Consider the following 22,063-nt stretch of genomic DNA (forward strand, 5'->3'; position numbering starts at 1 on the left):
CGAATGACATCAAGGCTGCACACAGGCTAAAAGCTAAAGAAGGAAGAATCACACCTATCTTGGTAAGATTCACCGAGAGGTGTACAAGTGACTTGTGGGTGAGAAAAAGAACTACTCTTAGAAATGAGAACAATTATATAAATGAAAATTTGACTCTACTGCTGAAAGATTCGTTGTGGTCCACGAAGGCATGTGCAAACAAAAAAGGGTACATGTATACTTGTATGAGGAACGGAGAAATATTCTTAAGGCAGAAGGAGGGAACGGCTGCGATTCAGATTGAGAGCGAGCGAGACTTAATTAAAATCAGGTAATCATGGAATCGCTTTTTGAATCGTTCCGCGAGTTGGACCCATATACAGAAATTTCTAGGGCGGAAGTAAGTAACGCTGACTCTAAACATAGCTTAACTCCTGTAAATGTGAGGAGTATTTACAGACATTGAGATCAGTTAATGTTAATTTTAACTACGTGACTACCACGTTTGGACGTACTTATCTTGAGTGAGGTCAATGCTGATTAGGCAGGTTGCGCTACATTTTTCTTGCCAGGCTTTCATTTTTTCTGCTTGTGTCGAGAACGAAGAAAAGGTGGCGGAATTATGATGCACATAAATGACAAACGCTTATCAGAAAAACAGGTGTTTCATTTGTACAAGCAGGAGTGTGTGCTGCTATTGTACAAATATAGGCAAATATACCTATATTTTCTGATGAATCGAAACAATTCCTTCAAAAATGTAATAACAACAAATACCTAGCTCTGGCAGGAGATTTCCATATTGAAGCTTGAAATGAGAATACACAGGGAGTTCCACGCTCTCTTGAAAGCCTCGCTTCTTTTGGTCTAGAAAACGTCATTCAAAATTATACGAGGGAGGAATATTATGGTGATAAAATTACAAAATCATGTAAAGACCACATAGTTATAACAATTAGTAAATTAAAAACACTTTCTGGAGTCATTACGCAAAAGGTAGCTGACCATTACGTTACTGTACTCTCAGTATTAGGCGAAATTACTGCTGAAAGTATAGATTCAAAAAATGGGTACAAAGTTATACTAGATACTAAAAAAGTCGATGACTTAATTCAATCGTTCGATTGGAATTCTTTATGCGAGATCTAATACATAGTAGCCTATGATAAATTATAGACACGTTTCATGATATTTATTCTAAATGTACCAGAAAAATAAACTTGAAGAAACGAAAACCTTAGAATGCATGGATAGGCGAGGAAATATTAAAATTGTGTGATCAAAAGGAAAGGCTTTGAGTAGATGTAAGCGAAATCCCGAAAACACAGAACTAAGAAATTAATTTCGTGCAGTGTGCAATAAAGTAATCGCAAATTTACGTTTAAAAAAGGAAACATTATTTAAATCAGTTCACCTCCTCGACAAGAAACATAAAAAAGAGATGGAACCTGATAAACCAATTAACTGGTAGAAAGTCTAAACATACCATGGACAATACAATTCAGAAAAGGTTTCCTGGATTAGATTCTTATTCAACGTTAGCACAATCATTTAATAAGTGTTCTGTTGATTCCGTAAAAAGTATAAAAAATAACATTCCACTGACTGGTTCTAATCTTTCACTCCAAAGGTCAGATACTCGAGTTCGGCGTACTTACCTCAAATAAGGGAAAACGAACTTTTGAGGATTATAAATGCTATGCTGATAACCAAAAAAAGAGGATTTGATCATATTAGAATACGAGATATTCGTTATAATTTTGACAAATTAAAACACGTTTAATGAAAATAATTAATAACACCTTTCATACCGAACATTTCTAAGGGCTTGAAGATATCTATTATACGTCCACTGTATAAAAAGTGCAAAAAAGGAGGAATTGGAGAGCTACAGACCCATATCCATTCTACCTGTAATTAGCTCATATAATCGAAAAGTGGGTGCAAATAAAAATGACCAGTTTTTGTGGTAAATTTAATTTGTTTTCTAGCGCGCAATGTTGTTTTCGACAGCGAAAAGGTACTATTACACTTATAAAATATTTTTCTGACTGTGTTAACAAAGAACTAGAAAATGACAAGATATATATAGCCCTAGCACTTTTTATAGATCTATCGAAGGCTTTTGATACCATTGCTCATTCTCTGTTACTCGAGAAGCTTTACAGATTAGGTTTCAGGGGACATTTTTATAACTTTTTTCAGAAATACTTTAACGACGGAGTGCAAATGGTCAAAATTACAAATATTATAAGTAGTACTCCTAAAGTCGAATGTGGTGTACCACAAGGTAGCAATTTGAGGCCAATTTTATTTAATGTTTAAACGAATGATTTCGATATTCTACCATTCCAAGCTAAGCTATTTCAGTATGCTGAGAATACGGTGCTAGTTTTTCCTTATGAAAACCATTATGATGCTGTTTTAGTGTTCCAAAGTGATATATATGCCCTAATAGGTTGGTTTAACTCCAATTCCATTTCAGTAAATTTTGCCAAACTAAGTTACTGTGTTTCCGAAATTTTCATAAACGTGTTGATATGTCACCTAGAATTTTACTTCATTCGACACCGTGGAATAATTGTGCTTGTAAACCATTGCCATAGGATAATTCTGTAAAATATCTAGGATTATACGTGGACGAACATTCATCATGGAATAAACATGTGGGATTTGTGACGAAAAGACAACGCGCTGTTTCACCATATTTGTACAGAGTAAGAAGCTTGTGCAGCGTAAAGATAAGACTACTAATATGAAGGTCGTTATCTGAATCTGTTCTACGCATTTAATTGCATTATTAATCATCATCTGAATCTAATCTACGATATGGAATCACTTTATGTGGGCACTGTTCTCCATACAAGACGACTGCAATAGACAAAATTTTAAAACATATGGTTAAAAACATTACATAGGGAACTCCGTACGGAACATTAGACATAGAAGACAAAGCAGAAAAGCTCCACTTTTTTTAAATTTTCATAGATATGTTAAGTTTATAAATTATTTTTATGGTTCTACTTTCAAGATTCCAGTGGACAAGCCTAGGGACTTCAGACGTAAAGAAAGGTTTAAAATCCCCAGAATTTACACGCGATACGGAAAAAGGTGCAGAACTCACTTTATTCCCCCTTTGTTTAATGAGCTAACCGAGCCTTTAATAAAAATAAATTCGATAAAAGTACTAAAAAAAGAAAAAAAATTGTTCCTCTCATTACCTCCATAAACAGTGCTTTACTGGCATCCCTGTACACTTGCCTCGTAATGATTTTCTAGTAAAGTTCATTTTGTATTGTGGCGAATTTGGGCTCTTTTCGGTATTAATGTTGGTATTCATTGCCATATTACACACTCGTTCGATTTTCTATCATGCTGCATTGATATGCATTTCGCTTGAGTGTCTGGTCCAACGTACAAACAGGATACTGCTTTTGTAAGCCAGCATTCTATAGACGTATTTGTAAATTGACTAAATATTATTAATATTATTATTATTATTATTATTATCATTATCATTATTATTATTATTATTATTATTATTATTATTATTATTATCATTATCATTATCATTATTATTATTATTATTATTATTATTATTATTATTTGTAACTATAGACCTATTTCTCTTCTCTCTCCATTTTCTAAGCTCTTTGAAATGGTAGTTCATCAATTCCTGTCTTTCAAATTTCGAAACTTAGCAATTCCCAATCAGCATGGTTTTATGAGCGGCAGATCAACAACTACCAATCTTGTTAGCTTTATGTCTGCTGCATCTCGTCTAATATGTAACAGAGGTCAGTTAGACGTTGTCTACTTTGACTTAAGCAAGGCTTTTGACGTAGTCAATCACATTATTCTTTTATCCAAACTTTCCTCCTATGGAGTATGTGGCTCAGTACATGACTGGTTAAAAAGCTACTTGTCAGAGAGAGAGGCATATGTCCGGGTTAACAACATGAACTCTTCGTTGTACAGGACTCGCTCTGGCGTTCCTCAGGGATCTGTTTTAGGACCCCTTCTGTTCACAATTTTCGTAAATGACGTCTCTTTTGCTGTTTTAAATTCTTCATTCCTGCAATATGCTGACGACATAAAAATTTATCGAGAAATAGTTACTGAACGTGATTGTGCTAAGCTCCAGGAAGATGCATGTTCTTTCTACCGATGGTGCTCTGAAAATGACCTTTTCTTGAACCCGTCCAAAACCAAGGTCATGACGCTCTCTCGGAAGACTCACAATATCTCTTTTGCATATAATATTCAAGGAGAGACTTTGTCTCGAGTAAGTGTAATGAAAGATCTCGGAGTCATTGTTGATTCTGGGTTGCGTTTCTCTGATCACGTTGGTAGGCTGGTTAACTCGTCTTTAAGAATGTTGGGTGTTGCCTCTCGCTTAACCAGGGAGTTCAAAAACCCGACGGCTTTTATCACGTTATACTGCTCGCTATCCAGGTCACAGTTAGAATATGCCTCAGTTGTTTGGAATGGAATTTCTAAAAGTCACTCCTTGGAGATCGAGCGTGTGCAAAAAAAGTTTGTTTCTATCTTTAAACATCGCTACATAAAGGAGGATGTTCACTGTTTAACATATGAGTCTGCGTTAGAGCGTGTTGGTTTGCTTAGCTTGTACCGGCGTCGGGAGAACGCGGACTTACTATTTTTGTTTAAAACGCTGCATGGACTCATCAATTCTCCGAGCCTGTTATCTGAACTGTGCCTTAGGGTCCCACGTGTGCCTACTCGTCTTCTGTCATCTTTTTATGTTTCTAAAACGTTTAGTCCGGTAAACCCAATTGTGAGAATGGCTCAGCGTTTGAATCATTACTCTGAAAAACTTGATATTTTCAATCCTTGCTACAGGACGTTTGTCCTTTCTATTAAAAACTTGCCTGTGCAGGATGAGCATTGTTGAATTGCTCTGTTATGTCTGAATGTCGTCATCTCCATGTCGTGTTTTCTGGTGGTGCACTTGTTGTCCTTCGGTCTTGTGTTCCGTCTCTACTGTTACTGCCTCGTTTTTATTTTATTGTACTAATTACTTGTGCACTGCCTAGTATTATGCTAAAAATGTATCTTATTTTCTGCGGAGATGTGTATAGTGTTTTTTGTTTTTTTTTATACACCAGTGTACCAGCACCAAGACCTCAGGGTTGTTCCTGGGCACTGTATAATAAAGATTGATTGATTGATTGATTGATTGATTATTATTATTATTATTATTATTATTATTATTATTATTATTATTATTATTATTATTATTATTATTATTATTATTATTACTCGGTGGAATCAGATCTTGTTAAAAATCCCAAGAAATTTTGGAGGTACGCTAAATCGCGCTTGGGGAAGAATATTGAGTCAGAAATCGTCTTGAATCAGCGTAGCGACAGTGCGAAGGGCATGTCTGAGTTGTTTGCTGATTACTTTGCGTCAGTTTACATTAATAATAATAACTGCTCCTCATCTATTTTGCCTCACTCGGACGTTTTTGGCGACTCATTAGGTTCTGTGGTTGTCGATGAGGAATGTGTTAGGCTATGTATTAAGAAAATGAAACCCACATTGTCTGCAGGTCATGACGGGATACCCGCTGCAATTGTTAAGGCTTATCATGAATTACTTACGCCTATACTGTGCACAATTTTCAATAACTCCTTGACGTCAGGGATATTCCCTGACGACTGGAAACTGGCAGTGGTTGTTCCGGTCCTGAAATCTGGAAATAGTGGGGATGTTCTTAATTACAGACCGATTTCTCTTCTCTCTTCTTTTTCCAAACTCTTTGAAATGGTAATCCATCAATTTCTCTCCTTCAAGTTTCGTAGTATAGTCATTCCTAATCAGCATGGTTTCATGTCCGGTAGATCGACATCCACCAATCTCGTATCTTTTATGTCTGTTGCCTCTGAAGTAGTTTGTAATAGAGGTCAGCTTGACGTTTTTTATTTCGACCTGAGTAAGGCATTCGACGTAGTCAACCACAACATCCTCTTATACAAACTTTCTTCGTACGGAGTATGTGGTTCGGTATACAATTTGTTAAAAAGCTATTTGTCTGATAGGCAAGCCTACGTCCGCGTCAACAATACTACCTCGTCCTTGTACAAGGCAAGCTCTGGAGTGCCTCAGGGATCTGTCTTGGGCCCCCTCCTATTTAATATTTTTGTAAATGATGTCTCTCGAGTTATATTAAATTCTTCATTTCTGCAGTACGCTGATGATATAAAACTTTACAAAAAAATATCGACCTTAGAGGATTGCATCGCGCTTCAGAATGACGCATATTCCTTCGGTCGTTGGTGTTTAGACAATGACCTCCGTTTGAATCATTCTAAAACAAAAATAATGACATATTCTCGCAAGACCCATCATATATTCTTTCCATATAGTTATCATGGCGAACTGCTGTCACGTGTAAGTGAACTGAGGGACCTTGGAGTTGTCTTTGATTCAACCCTGAGATTTGACACTCACGTCATCAAAGTGGTTCAATCGGCCTTGCGCACGTTAGGTGCCGTGTCTCGCATAACGAAGGAGTTCAAAAGCCCGTCCGCTTTTTTTACGCTGTATTGTTCCTTAGTTAGATCCCAGCTAGAGTACGCCTCGGTTGTTTGGAACGGCATTTCCAAAACTAACAGTTCATCTGTCGAGCGAGTCCAAAACAAATTTATTTCTATCTTTAAATATCGTTACCTTGAGAATGGTGTTCCTTGTCTGAACGGTGTGTGTAACTCGCAACTTGTCAACTTGTTGAGCCTCCAGCAGCGTCGGGTGAAGGCAGATTTGTTGTTTTTGTTTAAGACCCTGCACGGCTCGATTAACTCTCCCAGCCTTCTGTCCGAAGTGAGCCTCAGAGTTCCACGTGTGCCTACACGGCTCCAATCATCTTTTTATATAGCTCGACATTTTAGCAACTTAAACCCGATCCAAAGATCGGCGGAGTGTTATAATCGCTACTCTAACACAATTGATATTTTTAACTCATGCGGGAGCAAGTTCGGAAATGCTGTTCAAATCTTCCTCTTGCAGGAAAAGGGCTGATCAGTTGAAGCGCTGATGTAGTATTTGCTTTTTGCTCTCACACCTGGTGATGTCTCTGTTTTGTGCTTTTGATTTCCCTTGTTAATCTGAGTGTATTTCATACTTGTTAATATTTTTATTCTCAGACTGGAGAACTATACGTTCTCCTTCTGCACTCGTGTGTATGTGTGTTTGTATGTGTGTGTTTTTGCTCATTTTTTTTAGTGTGCCAGCACTAAGACCAATTGGTTGTTCCTGGACACTTTAATAAACATTGATTGATTGATTGATTGATTGATTATTATTATTATTATTATTATTAAACAAAGTCGACTGAAAAAAAACTCCGCAGTTTAGGTCACAGTTGTTCGAGGAGGCTTTTTTTTTTTTTTTTACAAAGATTGGGTGAACGAAAAATAAATAGTAGTTAAAATGTCGTTTTAAAAACATGCATATATATATCAGTATTAAAAATATGGAAGCCCTCTTTTGAATACTTTGAGGTTGAGAGTGGTTCAAAAACGCCACAGACGAAAATCGTCAAAACCCGCCATCGGCGTTAGCTCTTTTTTAGTATATTTAAAGCTTAAAATTCGAAACAAAGGCAAATACCTCTAACCAAATGTATTCTGGCTAAAAGAAAAGTGTAATAAAAAAAACGACGCAAAATAAGTAATTTTTTTTTTATGATGTAAAAAAAATTTAATATATATAAATTGTTTTTTGTGTCGCGTTTTTTTTACACTCTTCTTTTAGCCAGAATACATTCCGTTTGAGGTATTTGCCTTTGTTTCGAATTTTAAGCTTTAAATATGCTAAAAAAGAGCTCGTTGAACGCAAAGTGAAAACCCTCTCTGTTTCATAATTTATTTCTCAATACTCGTGCATAATAAAGGCACAAACTTTGTTAATTTGGAAGGCAATGAAAGGTTCTACAAGTGGTATTATTTTAAAGGCAATACTAAACATAGTCCCCCCCCCCCCCCCCCCCCCTAAAAAAAATGAAGAATCCGGAATTTAGTTGTTCGCGGAGGCATGTTTAGGGATTTTCACAAAGATTGGAGCGACGAATAATAAATAGTAGTTAAAATGTCGTCTTACCTACTTGCATATATATATCACTACAAAATATATACGCTCTTTTTTAAATACTTTGAGATAGAGAGTGATTCAAATACGCCACACACGAAAATCGTCAAGACCCTGTCGTTCTTTTCCGTTTCTTTGAGATGTTTTTTTTCTGAGAAACTAGACGTGTCAGAACATTAAAATAAAAATGAGTGTTCTTCTTGGAACATGCGCCACGAAATATACAAAAATTTAAGCAAAATAAAAAAATACGTCTGCCCCTCGATGCCTGTTCTGGAAACACACGCCGCCGCGTGGAACGCGGTACGACGCTTAGTGTCACGTGGTACGTGCTCGTTCGTGCTCCAGAAATCCTCCCACTGTTTGTCTCGCCCCGTGTCTCGCCCCGAACGAGCACCTACCACGTGACACTAAGCGTCGTACCGCTTTCCACGCGGCGGCGTGTGTTTCCAGAACACCTCCGATTGGATACATTTCGTTTCTTGTGCATTAATAAGACAGGTAGGAAACGCCCGAAAGCCAAGGTGGAGTTGTGTAGTGGTTAGCACACCCGACCGGACATTGGGAGGCCCAGAGTTCAAATCCTGGCTCCGCCGTTTTTCGGCTTTCGGCGGGTTCCTTAAAACTTGGATTCTTTAATTCATTGGATTAAGTACGGTTCATTCATCTGCACAAATTCATTTATATCCTCCTCGGAGACCACGTACGATGGTGTGAAGTGCCCGTGTTGTATATATATATATATATATGTTCTTTCATGAAGTGACGCTCCCCTTAGCCTATCGTTACCCAAACCAAGAAGTGACGACGTTGTGGTGCCTGTTGTATTTATTCCGGAGAAAATACACACAAAACAAGAAATTTAATTTTGCATTTTTCGACAAGTTCATTATTCCACTGAATTAAATGCTACGGGCGAGCATATTGCAATCTCTGGGTTTGACGAAATGTAGCCTTAGTTGGGGAACATCAGTTCGTAGAGACATTCTGTTTTGTCTTAAAATTTGATCCACGACATGTTATGTTCGCGAAATGTTGGATCTTATCACCGTCGCCAGGGTTATATTCTCACGGAGTTTAAGCTTTGTTTTACAACGCGTGCTTTATTTATGAGGGTCACAAAAATACGCTTTCATTTTCTCTTACGGACCCGGTAGCTGTAGTCCGAAGTAGGCGAGACGCACCTCGTTTGTCGAAGCCGTAGACGTAGTGCGGGCAGTTGACCTGGGCCATGGTCCCTGCAGGAGCTGGTTGCCAGCATAGGATTCCGTCCCAGACGCCGGGACATGTCGGGAGTCCTGCGTACGCACGCATACAGCCTTATTCGAGGCAACAATGTTGCCGCGAGACACAAGAGACGCTGTGCGCGTTGCATTCTCAGCATCATATGATCGCTCTGCAGTCAATCAAACTGTGACATTAGCCGATACTATAGCGCCTGGAACGCGTCTCCCACTGGTGCGTTTACCGCGTCCAAAAAAGCGGGTCCTCGATTCCCGACTAATGACGTCATAGAAAAGTCGCGCTGTGTCGACGGTCCCGATCCTGGCGGCGTCCCAACAAGGTTAGTGGATGTGGCAGATGACTGTTCTGGTGCAGGTCACCCTCCAGTGTGGCAGCCCGCGGAAGTTTAGGCAACCAGAAGTTGGTACGCTGCGACGAGAGTGACACTCGCGTTCGATCGTGATTTTCACCAGCATTTCTACGATGAACCGCTAGGATCGCGACATCCGACAACGTGACACTCCGGCTTTGATGACGTAACTTGTTGCCGCTTCGGGACCACTTCTGATGTATGGGTGGGATAGGACGTAAACACACCAGTCGGAGAGGCGCTCCAGCCACCATACCAATACAAAAAAACAAACGAATCATAAAAGAAGAAAAAAAACATGTAATTAAAGATTAGGCCCTGCGTTCCTTACCCTAGCAGTGACTAGAATAATGTGGTAACTGACGGGGCTTAAAAAAAAGAAAGGAGGGCTTTGCTTAGTTAGTGAACAGAAGCCGCGAAGGACAGGGACAAAGTGAAGGAGGTAAGGACAACATGGAGCGTTGCCTCCTTCACTTCGTCCTTGACCTTCGTCGCTTCTATCCAGACATGAACCAACGAGCCAAACAGAGCGTTTTGTTGGCTTAGTGCGTTCACGCTTGTCTCTTCGCGATTCGTTCCTCGCCGTTCTTATTGCTATTGCTGCAATTCCACCGGCTGCTGAGCGGTTCCTTATTGAGGAAAAATATATGTATATATACGACCGATATCCCCTGATACCATATGAAGGACGCGCATAAAAAAGAATAGCGAGTTATTTCATTTGTACACATCACACGTTTAAGTGACGTAAAACAAGTTCCCATACTTGTTTGTACATGATAAACGTATAAAATGCCTAATATAGTCGGCTCCGGTGCGCCACATCCATTAAAATAAAAGTTCGCTAATCGTAAAAGTATTCAAGATAAGTTCATAAACAAATTTAATTAATGTGCCCTATCAAGAGCAAAATATGTTAGGCAACCATAGCCGGACATAAATTGGCTTCTGTGTTTTTCTTTAAGCGGGATATTATATCATATATGGTTTTTTCTTATGATAATCTGGGATATGGGTCGTATGGGTCCTTTTTCTCTTTCAATGGGGTAATAGAGGATGTCCCTTCAGAATAAACCCAGTTAACGTAAATACACCTCTATATGAACGACACTTTCAAGGACAAACTCCTTCTATACTTGCACTTTTTTTTTGTCTCGTTATTCTGAACAAGTCAAATTATGCACGATTTTTGGGAGAACGGAGATGTTCGTATTGAAGAAACGTCACAGCAAAATGCTCAGGTTTCTTCACGCCCAGCGTCAAGCTGATATCTACTATAGTTGAGCATATTACCATGAAACGTATCACTCATTAGAACTATAATTATATCCGAACTGTATTTAGGCCAAATATTTTGCGAAACAAAATGAAGATATACATTAGAAGAATTTAAATTAAGGTATGCGTTAAAGAATGCTTGAGGTTTCATCTCTCTCGAGCTATGAAAGAGTGGAATGGGTTCCTCGATGTCGCTTTTGAGAAGCATACCTTTTTGTTGCAGACAACAGGTATGAAAAGGTAAGTATAAAATTTAATTTCTAAAGTATTCTTGCTACGGGGACAACGAAAGTAGTAAGCGTCTTCGAAGGAATACTGAGGTGTAAATATAAATATACAAAAAAAAACACGCTTTGAAATAACTCGCATACTGTTAACAAAAGCAGGAAAACCTATTACCGCCATTATATATTTTTCGCGTTCATGAATATTTTTATTCGATATTCACAACCGGGTTACACTTCAAGTGCAGCCAACCATTAGCGGAATGAGTCTCGGGATAACTCCTTCCGTTTGCCGTCTCAGTAAGCAGGCCTCGAAGAGTTACGAGCTTTTAGGTGGGCGCAGATGCTGCGTCACGCAAGAACCATTAGTGCTATCGGTGTACAGGTCGGCATGACACACAGGGATGCCAATTCAAATACAGTGTGTAGCTACTTCTGAAAAGTATGGACACATCGAGAAGGCATGCATTGCAAAAAGAGACTAGGCATAACAATCTACAGAAAAGGCAATCACAATGTGTCAGAGACTGAAGTGGTGTGCCAGCCAACGTGCTCTTCTAGAAGTTCCTGCTTCAAACTGAACAAGCTCTAAATGCCCGTGGAGGTTTTCCAATGTTCCATATTTCCTTTCAGATTGAGGGTAAGCCCCTTCAGTTTGAGGTCGATTCTGTCACCGCAAGTTCATTGATCAGCGTAGAAACCTTTCGTTCAACCTGGTCCGAGAATCTACCAAATCCCCCGAAAAGCAACTTGGAACTCCAGACTTGGAGGGGCGACGGCCCTAAACTTCTTGGATCACTTCAAGCACGTCCACCTTCAAGTCGAAAAATTACCTTCTGCCGCTTCTGTTGATGAAAGGATCTGGCTGCAGCGATTTGGGAAGAGCTTGATTTGACGCGCTGCACATCCGAGTGCAAGGAATCAACAGGTGGAACATCAGACCGCTCCACCAGAAATTGAGGCAGAGTTTCAACGACACCCCAACGTGTTCCAGGACGACATCTCTGGATACACAGTACCCACAGTGCAATTAAAGCTCGAGGAAGGAGCGCCACCCAAGTTTTGCAGGTCCAGCCCGGTTCCTCTAGCGCTTCAATCAGCTAGGACAGACGAGCTTCAACAGCCGCAGAATCAAGGGATAATTGAGCCAGTAAAACACTCTGTATGGGTTACGCCGCTTGTGCTCGTCTGAAAGAAGTACGGAGCCATCCCAATCTGTAGAAACTATCAAACCTCAGAGGCGCAACTATCTTCTTTACACTTGACTTGTGCCAAACTTACCAGCAGCTGAAGGCAAGGGATAAGACAGCAGAAGTCCTCAGAATCAACAGGATAAAAGGACTGTACAGGGTGACGCGAAATCCGTTCGGAATTTCAGCAGCACCCGTGTTTTTTCAGCGGATGATGGGGACGATACTTGCTGCTATTGACGTAAGAACTGTGTACGTTACTGACCTCATCATCGGTGAAGTGACCAAGAAACAACACGCTGAACGATTATAACAGGTACAGGGTGTCAAAAAAATTGCAGTTTTTTTTTTTTATTGCAAAACTAAAGTAGGCATCGCCGAACGATCATTTTCGGCCCAAAGGTAGCGCTGTCGCAAATTCGTTAGGAACAACATCGGTATAGATCCTTTTCATTACACAAAACTTCCGTTCAGGGTAGCTTCTGCTGCAGCCATATTCCAGCACGAAATGAATATTTTCTAGGCTTACCAAGCATAGCCGTTTACTTTGATGGCATAATTTTCACAAGTGTTGATGACCAGGAACACTTCAAGACCCTCAAGAGCGTTCTTCAGCGAATTCAAGATGCCGACCTTAAGGCGACGCTCGGAAATTGCGAGTTTTTTTGCACATCAAGTGGACTATATGGGTTACGTCATCAACGTACAAGAACTGGCTCCAAACCCAAAGAAATAAGATGCCATCAACGCCCCTGCTCGTCGGAGCGTGAAGGAGCTTCAGATGCATTGGAGTAATCAACTTGTAGAAACGCTTCTACTTGACATTTTGTCGACACATCGTTCCTTGCATCTGCTGCTGATGGAGGGGAAGAGGTAGACCTCGCCGGGGAAACAAGAGCAAGCTTTTTGAGAGAGCAAAAAAATCTTGTCAAATGCACGTGTTCTTATACATTACGTCTTCAAGAAGGAACTTCCACTCAGGTGCGAAGCTTCGCCTTAGGGTGTTGGTACTTTTCTAGCACCCATCGGAGGGAGATGATGAAATGGAACGACCAGTAGCATTCGCATCACGGTGGTTAATTCCTGCAGAAAAAAATAGAGCAGAGTTGACAATGAGACACATGCTTTAATTTTCGGCGTAAACAAGGTTGACCAGTACTTGTGGGGGAGGCCTTTCATAGCAGTGACCGACCACAAGCCGTTGCTCGGACTCCTGAACTTCGATCTAGGAGTGCAAAGTCAAGAGCCTCCCCTAGCTACAAGGTAGGTGGTTACCCTCTGATGTTACACGTTTAAGCTCATTTACAAACCAAGAAGAATGCTTGGAAACTCCGACGGCTTCAGCACAGTGACCCTCCCCACAAGCAGCGTGCCTGATTTTACGCTAGCCGACCTATTAATGCTGGAACAGGGATCCCCTGAAGTACCATTACCAGCTGTGGTTCATCGAAAGACAATTAGAGATTCTCTGCTCTCACAGTTTGTAGAGGTTGTTCACACTAGAACTCCTTTAACTATGAGAAGAGACTGGGATCCTTTATATGTCCAGGAAGAACAAACTCAGTCTACACGAGGGATGCCTTTTGTGGGGATCACGTGCAGCATAATACCCTACAGTGAAATGTTCCTGAACGGCTACATGCTGGACATTCCGGAGTGGAAAAAAACCAAGATGATCATCAGACGCCATGTTATGAAGTCGCCGACGGGCCGAGGCTCGCGGACTCTAAAGTCTAAAGCGACCGAGAACCACCGTTCGCGCGCAGCCCGAGATATAAACATCCATTTCCCCGCTTCGCGCGTAACCTGAGCGCCCCGTATTAGAGGCATCTTTCTTTTATTTCGTTTTACCTATAATAAACGAGACGTCAGTCTTCAGCCGGACTTCGGCACAAAAGGTTGTCTGTGTGTTCTCTTCGCCAAAGAACGTAAAACGAAACGTTGTGTTAGAAGTGGGATCGCCCCGCGAGTCTACTAATAATTAGTAAAGCACAGGATCGACTACAACCGAAGAAACAATGGACGAGCCCTCAACTGCAGCCGACAACGGTGCTACGAACAATCGGTAACAGCAACTTTTCGCATCTCGCCACCCCAAGCCTTAAGTTTTACAGCACCTAACGAATGGCCGGCGTGGAAGAAGAGATTCAAGCGCTTCCACAGTGCATCAAGAGTGGCATCTCAGCCATCATCACACCAAGTCGACGCTCTGATTTACATCATGGGACCACAAGCTGAAGAAGTCTCACAGGCCTTCAAGCTGTCCGACATCAAGGCTCAAGACTTCGACAAGGTGATGGAGAACTTCGAACGTTACTTCATTCCCCGTCGAAACGTCGTGTAAGAGAGAGCCATGTTCCACACCAGATTGCAACTGGAGACGGAAACCGTCGAGGAGCACGTCACTGCTGTCCATGGATTAGCCACTACGTGCAATTGCGTGCCACTGACGGAAGAATTGATCCGCGACAGGCTGATTGTTGGTCTTCGGGACAGCAGGACTTCGGAAAAACTTCATCTGGATCCTGATCTCGGCCTGCAGAAGGCCATCGCTGCTGCGCGACAATTGGAAGAGATTAGGAAGCAACACGTGGAACCCCGACCGACAAAAGAAAAGGATGCCAACGTTGACCGTATAGCGGCAAAAAATGGGACAGCATCAGGATCTGCTCAGCGAGGAGCTGAGCATCCAAATGTTCGAGCTCCTACTAAGAAGACCGCGGCACCCAAACCGAAGGGCAAACCTTGCTGTTGTTGTGGTCGAGAAGCTCACTTGAGGAGCGTGTGTCCGGCGAAGAACGCAGGCTGCAACAGGTGTAAGAAAAAGGAACATTTTGCAACAGTCTGCAAACCTTCAGCTACCGTGAACTCCCTAGTACATGAACAAGGATTCGGAGGAGCCGCGGCTTCTCCTCAAACAGCAAAATGGGACATCGAAATACTCGTCTACAAAACTCCTGTTGTTTTCCGAATAGACACTGGAGCAGACGAAACGGTGTTACCAGCTGCCATCTTTCCAAGGGTCTTCGCAAGGTGCCACGAGCTCTCCCAGCCCCAACGCCGACTTCATGGTCCAGACGGACAACCACTCAAAGTCAGGGGATCAGCTTGGATGAGGCTCAACTGCCGTGGGCAACAAGCACTCGAAGAAGTTTACACCGTGAAAGGACTTCGCAAGCCTCTCTTGGGTAAGCCAGCTATCGAAACGTTTCGGCTTGGCCCTCACATCTCCATGACTGCGAACAAAGCTTGCAAAGCAAAAAAAGAGTTCTCTCACCTGTTTTAAGGACTCGGAGCTCTTGATGGTGCTCACGCTCTCAAGCTGAAACCTAACGTGACGCCCTTTTGCTATCGCTTCACGGATAAGAGTACCGCTTTCGCTGCATCGTGATACGCAGAAAGAGCTAGAAAGCATGCAATCGCAAGGTGTTATCTCTCCAGTAAAAGAACCTATTGAATGGTGCGCGCCGATGGTCATCGTCCCAAAGCCGTCTGGCAACATTCGCATTTGTGTTGATCTCACCCAACTAAACAAGCATATTCAGCGCGAATATCACCCCATCCCATCATTGGAGGATACGCTGGGAAGGATAGCGGGAGCAGAGGTCTTCTCAAAACTGGACGCGAATTATGGGTTCTGGCAGATCCCTTTAGAAGAAAAGTCATGACTCCTGACGACATTCACCTCTCCGTTTGGAAGATTTTGTCTCAATCGCCTACCATTCGGACTCACGTCAGCTCCGGAACACTCCGAGCGACGTATTGCACAACTTCTGCAAGGAATGGAAGGAGTACTTTGCCACATAAAGGATGTCTTGATATGGGCGTCATCGTCTGAGCAGCACGAGCAACGTCTGCGAGAAGTCCTCAGGTGACTGTCATCAGCAGGAGTCGCGCTCAACGAGGAAAAATGCGTCTTTCGAGTGACAAGTATGAAGTTCCTAAGTCATCTAGTAAAGTGCGATGGTGTCCGTCCAGACGAGACGATTGTCAACGCAGTGAAACAGATGCCCATACCGACTTCAAAGCAAGAAGTCAAGCGCATCATGGGTATGGCGACATACCTATGACGATTCGTGCAACACCTGTCTGACCTACTGCATCCATTAGCGTCACTGCTCAGTTCAAAGGTGGACTTCGTGTGGGATCACCCTCAGCAGAAGGCCTTCACAAAGTGGAAGGAAATCCTCTCAACCTGCACTGTTCTCGGATTTTACGACCGCAACAAACGATCGATTGTACCGGTAGATGCTTCATCCTACAGCCTGGGAGCAGTGCTGCGTCAAGAGCAGAAGGATGGATCATATCGTGCCATCGGCTATGCGTCCAGAACACTCACCGAAATAGAGAAGGGGTACACCAAAATCGAAAAAGAAGGTTTGGCACTCACGTGGACATGCGTAAAATTCCGAGATTACATCGTGGGAACGCACTTTGTACTGGAAACCGATCGCAAACCTCTCATTTCTTTGTTCGGATAAGAGTCATTGGACGACCTAGCCCCACGTCTTCAGAGACTGCGCATGCGTCTAATGCACTACTCATTCGAAGTTGTCCACGTTCCGGGCAAAGAACTCCGAACAGCTGACTCGTTGTCAAGGAGCCTTCTGCCACAGCGGCAAGACAAAGAGATGCAAGAAGAAATCGATTGCTTCATTCGACACATAGAAACGTCCCTACCCGCAACGCAAACGAGTCTCCAATGGATAACGGCAGAACAGAAAAAAGACCATGTTTGCCTAAGTCTCGCCAGCTACAGCCATAAAGGTTGGCCAAATCGTCGAGATTTTGGAACAGACCTCAAAGATTACTACGAGTACCGGCATCACATTGCCGTGCAAAACAGCCTTCTCATGAATGGTTTCAGAGCAGTGGTACCAGAATCCTGCCGTCCACATATCCTGCAACAACTTCATAAAGGACACATGGGCATAGGAAAATGCAAGGCACGAGCAAATGTATCAGTGTGGTGGCCAAGGATAAACGATCATATCGAGCGCCTGGTCAAGAGCTGCGAGAAGTGCATTAAAACTGGCTAGAACAGAAAGCTTCCCGTCATCCCGTCAGAGTTTCCTAGTCAACCGTGGGAGAGAGTGACGATGGACCTCTTCTTCATTCACGGAAAACGGTGGCTGGTCGTCGTTGACTACTACTCTCGCTACCCTGAAATCGCCCGACTGAAAAGCCTCACCGCAGCGTGCGTAATAATGCACTGCAAATCGATATTTGCGAGGCATGGCACCCCAAAAGTCGTGCTGCCTGATAATGGTCCTCAGTTTGCGGGAACCACAGGTTCAGCATTCACAAAGTTCTCACAGACCTACGGATTTAAGCACATCACATCAAGCCCTCGCTACGCGTAGAGCAATCGGATGGCGGAAGCTGCGGTAAAGAACACAAAGTGTGCATTCTGCAAGACGAAAGATCCGTACGAGACACTCATGATCTACCGTTCAACGCCTCTGCCCAACGGATACAGTCCGACAGAACTTCTCATGGGGAGAAGGATGCGTACAACCGTACCAATCGCCACTCAGCTCCTGGAACCTAAGCTACGCGACCAAAAAAAAAAAAAAAAACTGCGTCACTATGAGCAAGAAAACAGGAACCGACAAAAGCAATACGGAGTGCGTCCACTAGATCCACTCGGCTCTGGAGAGAGAGTTCGGGTCATTGACCTAAAACAAACCGGTGGTGTTATGAACAAGGCCCATACGCCACCATCTTACTGGATAACATCCGAGGGTCAAGAGATACGAAGAAATCGCACGCATTTAATTCCTTTCCCCGGTCAACGAGATAAACAGTGCATCGAAGAGTCCGCTGAAACAACCACGAGGACCAAGGAAACGTGTGCCAACACCTCCCATAAACATACGCGGCACGGCCGATGTTTAAAAGAGCCAGACCGTTTCGGCACATCTTCGAAGCTCCCTTAGGAAGAGGGATGTTATGGAGTCGCCGACGGGCCGACGCTCGCAAGTTTCAAAGTCCAAAGCGACCGAAAACCACCGTTCGCGCGCAGCCCGAAATATAAACACCCGTTCCCCCCGCTTCGCGCGTAACCTGAGCGCCCCGTACCAGAGGCGTCTTTCTTTTATTTCGTTTTACCTATAATAAACGAGACGTCAGTCTTCAGCCTAACTCTGGCACAAAAGGTTGTCTGTGTGTTCTCTTTGCCAAAGAACGTAAAACTAAACATTCATGTCCAGTAGCCTGGAATCGACAATGCCATCATGAACCAAGTGAGAGACTGCACTCCTTCTCAAGCTTACACACAAGTCTACTCGTTGCTTGCCCATTACGCTCTTGCCCTTTCGTTAAAAGCACCGATCCAGGCCTTTTTAGGAGAGCCCTTCTTAAGACACAACTTTCTAGTTATGACAGACGCTTTCTCCAAGGGGGGGGAAATACATCCGATTCCGCCACACTCGGCAGATATCATCATCTCTGTGATCAGGATCGTGTTTGCGCAGCATGGCCTACCTGACCTTATTGATTTTTAAAACGGGCCTGCATTTATTACCAGCCGATTCGCCGAATTATTGCAGCTGTATAACATTCGCTGTATGCTAGCCACCACCATACCACCCCACTTCTAACGGAGCAGCAGAACTAGTGGTTCAAACTATAAATGAGGTACTCAAGAAGAGTTCACCTGATGAATTCAAGACTCAGGTGGCAAGAGTTTTGTTTCAATACGGAACGACGTCAAATGGTGTAACGGGTCGTGCACCATACAAGTTGCTCATGGGCAGAAAAATCAAGACGCCATTAGACGGACTTCGCTCCAGCCTTCGGGCAAGCGTCCAACCAAATCAGCTGAAGCAAAAGCTGCACGCTGACCAAGGTTGCCGCCGTGCTCTACTGCTCGATTCTGGTCACACCATTACTTGCCCAGAACTTCATACCCGGACCGGCTTAGATGCCTGCTTCAGTTTCAGTCCCAGTGAGTCCATTCTCATCCGAGATTACCCCTGAAAATGGAACGTCCTGGTATAGACGCAGGGATCACCTTACACTAAACTCCACGCATCAATCCCATTATCCAGTGATCATTTCTCAAGAGCATCGCGAGCTGACGCAGCCGATGAAAACTACCGCGCATAGTGAGGCACAGCCTGAGCAGCGGCCGAGACCCACTATGGGAACTTGCTCATCACCAACCCCTTCCCTGGTCGAGAAAAATCCCGTTGTCCTAAGGAGCAGCACGACCCAAAGCCACCTGTTTGCTGGTGTTCTCCAGGACAATAAAAAAAGATTACGCCACCAAGGGGAGAGAAGCGTTAACTGCCAGCTAGCGCCACCTGCGCCGCCTACTAATATGGTGCAGGAAGGTAGTAGGCACCTGCGCCGCCTACTAATATGGTGCAAGCACCCCCCTCCCCCCCCACAAAAAGAAACAAAAAACTGTCGACCCCTTAATATTTGAACCTCAAAAAACTCTGTCAGTCGCTTTGTCAAAAAAAGAAAACAAAATTCAATCCGAAAATGAATATTTTTTAAACAAGTGCGAGCCTGCGAAATATATACCTATGAATGTTGAAGAGCTTTGTCTGTAATTATACGAAAACATTACTAGTCATAATTTTCTGTATTATCTAGTGACTTATAGCTACGAAAATTCTTGTCGCAGTTGATTCTAGAGCAGCTTCAACCAGTTACTGCTTTGTTTCGACAACTCGGTGTTTAAACTTTTCCGTTTATTGTCCCTTCATCTCCGCTTATAAGGGCAGCGAAGATCACTACTGGGGCCTGGTGAAATAACAACGATTTAGTGAATCGTAAGGGAAACGCTTCACAGCAGGATTACGAGAAATGGTTCTTCCCAACGACACAGTAAGAACGCTTGCGTAACCGTTGTCAAGGACATATCGGCAACAGAGTGACCCGAGCGGGAGCAAAAATTTATCAGCGATCATTTTCGGACAACTTTAAGAGTGCCTTGAAGACTCCGCCGTGCATACTGAACAATTTACATGTGCGCATGCTTTGTAGTATATCGCGAAACAGCAAAGGTTGAACTGAGAAGTTGCTGACCGCTTAGGTTACAGTCATACTCCGATCAGAGGGTATCCTTTTAGTATCCAGATTTTTGCGTGTTTATAAATCTGTTGACCTTGATGCGATGTGTCTTCGCGTTCCAATTTTTAGAGTTTGCTTGTTCATTCGGGGTTTTCGTACGCGATGTTAAAGGTCTCAAAAGCCTACGTATGCGCGCTAAAGTCGTATTACGCGCAGTTTCAAGTCGACTATATAAAAAAAATAAAAAGCCGCAGGAGATATAAACGTCAATATAGCGGGCAGATTTAAGAGAGACCAGGAAAATCGCTCGCCCTTGCGGCGGACATAAAACAGCACGTAAACCTGTCGGGGCGGCGACTCCAGGTCATAAACTAGCCAGATCCCGGGGTCTACTGATTTAAAAGCATTTGCGGCGATGTAAATCTATATATGCTCACTTGTGCGCTTGTCAGTTTTACTTTGTAACGATCGCCCAGGCTGCTTCCTTGAAATTACTTCTATTAGTATTTGAAATCTTTGTGTCCCGTCCCGTGTCACACACTACACGGATCGGAATATTATGTATTTCTTTCAGTATCATAGTCTCTATTTTATATCACTGTGGGGTATTGCTTTTATAAAACAATTAAGTTGCGTTCATTCTGGTGATGTTGAGTTGAGTTGAGAAAACGTCTTTATTTATTGTAATGACTGGCTGCTCTGGCTTTAAAGCATGCGCAGTAACAAACAAAAAAAAGAAAAATAAACCCACTAGTTTGGCGTTCCAGCATCTGGAAACAAAACTAGCGCAAATAAAAGCTGTTGCCTTTGGAGGTGCGATTTTCGCCTCGCAGCTCGAAGCTGATCCAAAATATTTCATATTCGAAATAATTGTAAAAGCCGCACACCCCAGTGAGAACTATGCTCCTGGTTGTTTCCCAAATTGATATCTACATACAGCATCAGTGTCTATTTACATCAGCAAAACCGGACGCGGTTTTGGTTGATGTCACGAGCTCATGGCATAAGCAGTGCTACAGCGGCATTTTGTTATCGACTATCCTTTTTTAGAGAGTCTGTGCAGTGTGTATTGGGTACTATAAAACATTTAGGTACACAGCAGGTTGTGAACGATGTGGTTTACGACAGTGGTAACACCTCCGCCTCGCACGCAGCGGAGCCAGGTTCAATTCCCGCGGGCGGCAGGCGATCTCTTCCAAAAATTTGGCAACGTCGATGACGAACTCCCTACAGCATCAAGTATAGCATCAACTACAGCATGAAGAACAGCATCAGCTACATCATCAACTACAGCGTCAACTACACTATCAACTAGAGCATCAAATACAGCATCAAGAAGAACATCAGCTACAGCATTAAGTACGGACGCTATCGCTGTAAACAAAATTATATGGCGTATTTCTTTTTTTTAATTTTCATACAAAGCTAAATTGCGTCGCCTGTAGACTGCAGAGCTGCTTCCAGCAGAGGACCTTTCTTCACTCCTAAAAGGGACGCGATGAAAATCAATAGTCTAAAAATAAGCGTAACCAGGGGCCCATAACAGATAGACGTGCGATGCAATTGTTGGGACGGCTGTCCGACTTTGAAATAACCTTCGTGCCTCGCCTTGTCACGGGGCAGTTGGGCTGTCACGGCAGGTTTTAGGAAATCTAAAACGT

The 22,063-nt window shown here is 42.9% G+C and overlaps 1 protein-coding gene across 2 annotated transcripts in view; it reads right to left on the reverse strand.

Moving 5' to 3' along the window:
• Window positions 1–22,063, reverse strand: part of LOC115321878 (parathyroid hormone/parathyroid hormone-related peptide receptor) — a 287,428-nt gene that overhangs the window by 237,096 nt on the left and 28,269 nt on the right. For both annotated transcript variants that reach the window (XM_040500603.2, XM_040209763.3), the window contains exon 2: window positions 9,276–9,389. In XM_040500603.2, the coding sequence (XP_040356537.2) occupies window positions 9,276–9,389 (114 nt within the window). The remainder of the gene's footprint in view (window positions 1–9,275; window positions 9,390–22,063) is intronic.

Source organism: Ixodes scapularis, unplaced genomic scaffold, assembly GCF_016920785.2.
Source record: "Ixodes scapularis isolate PalLabHiFi unplaced genomic scaffold, ASM1692078v2 PGA_scaffold5__190_contigs__length_132052651, whole genome shotgun sequence".
Taxonomy (NCBI): domain Eukaryota; kingdom Metazoa; phylum Arthropoda; class Arachnida; order Ixodida; family Ixodidae; genus Ixodes; species Ixodes scapularis.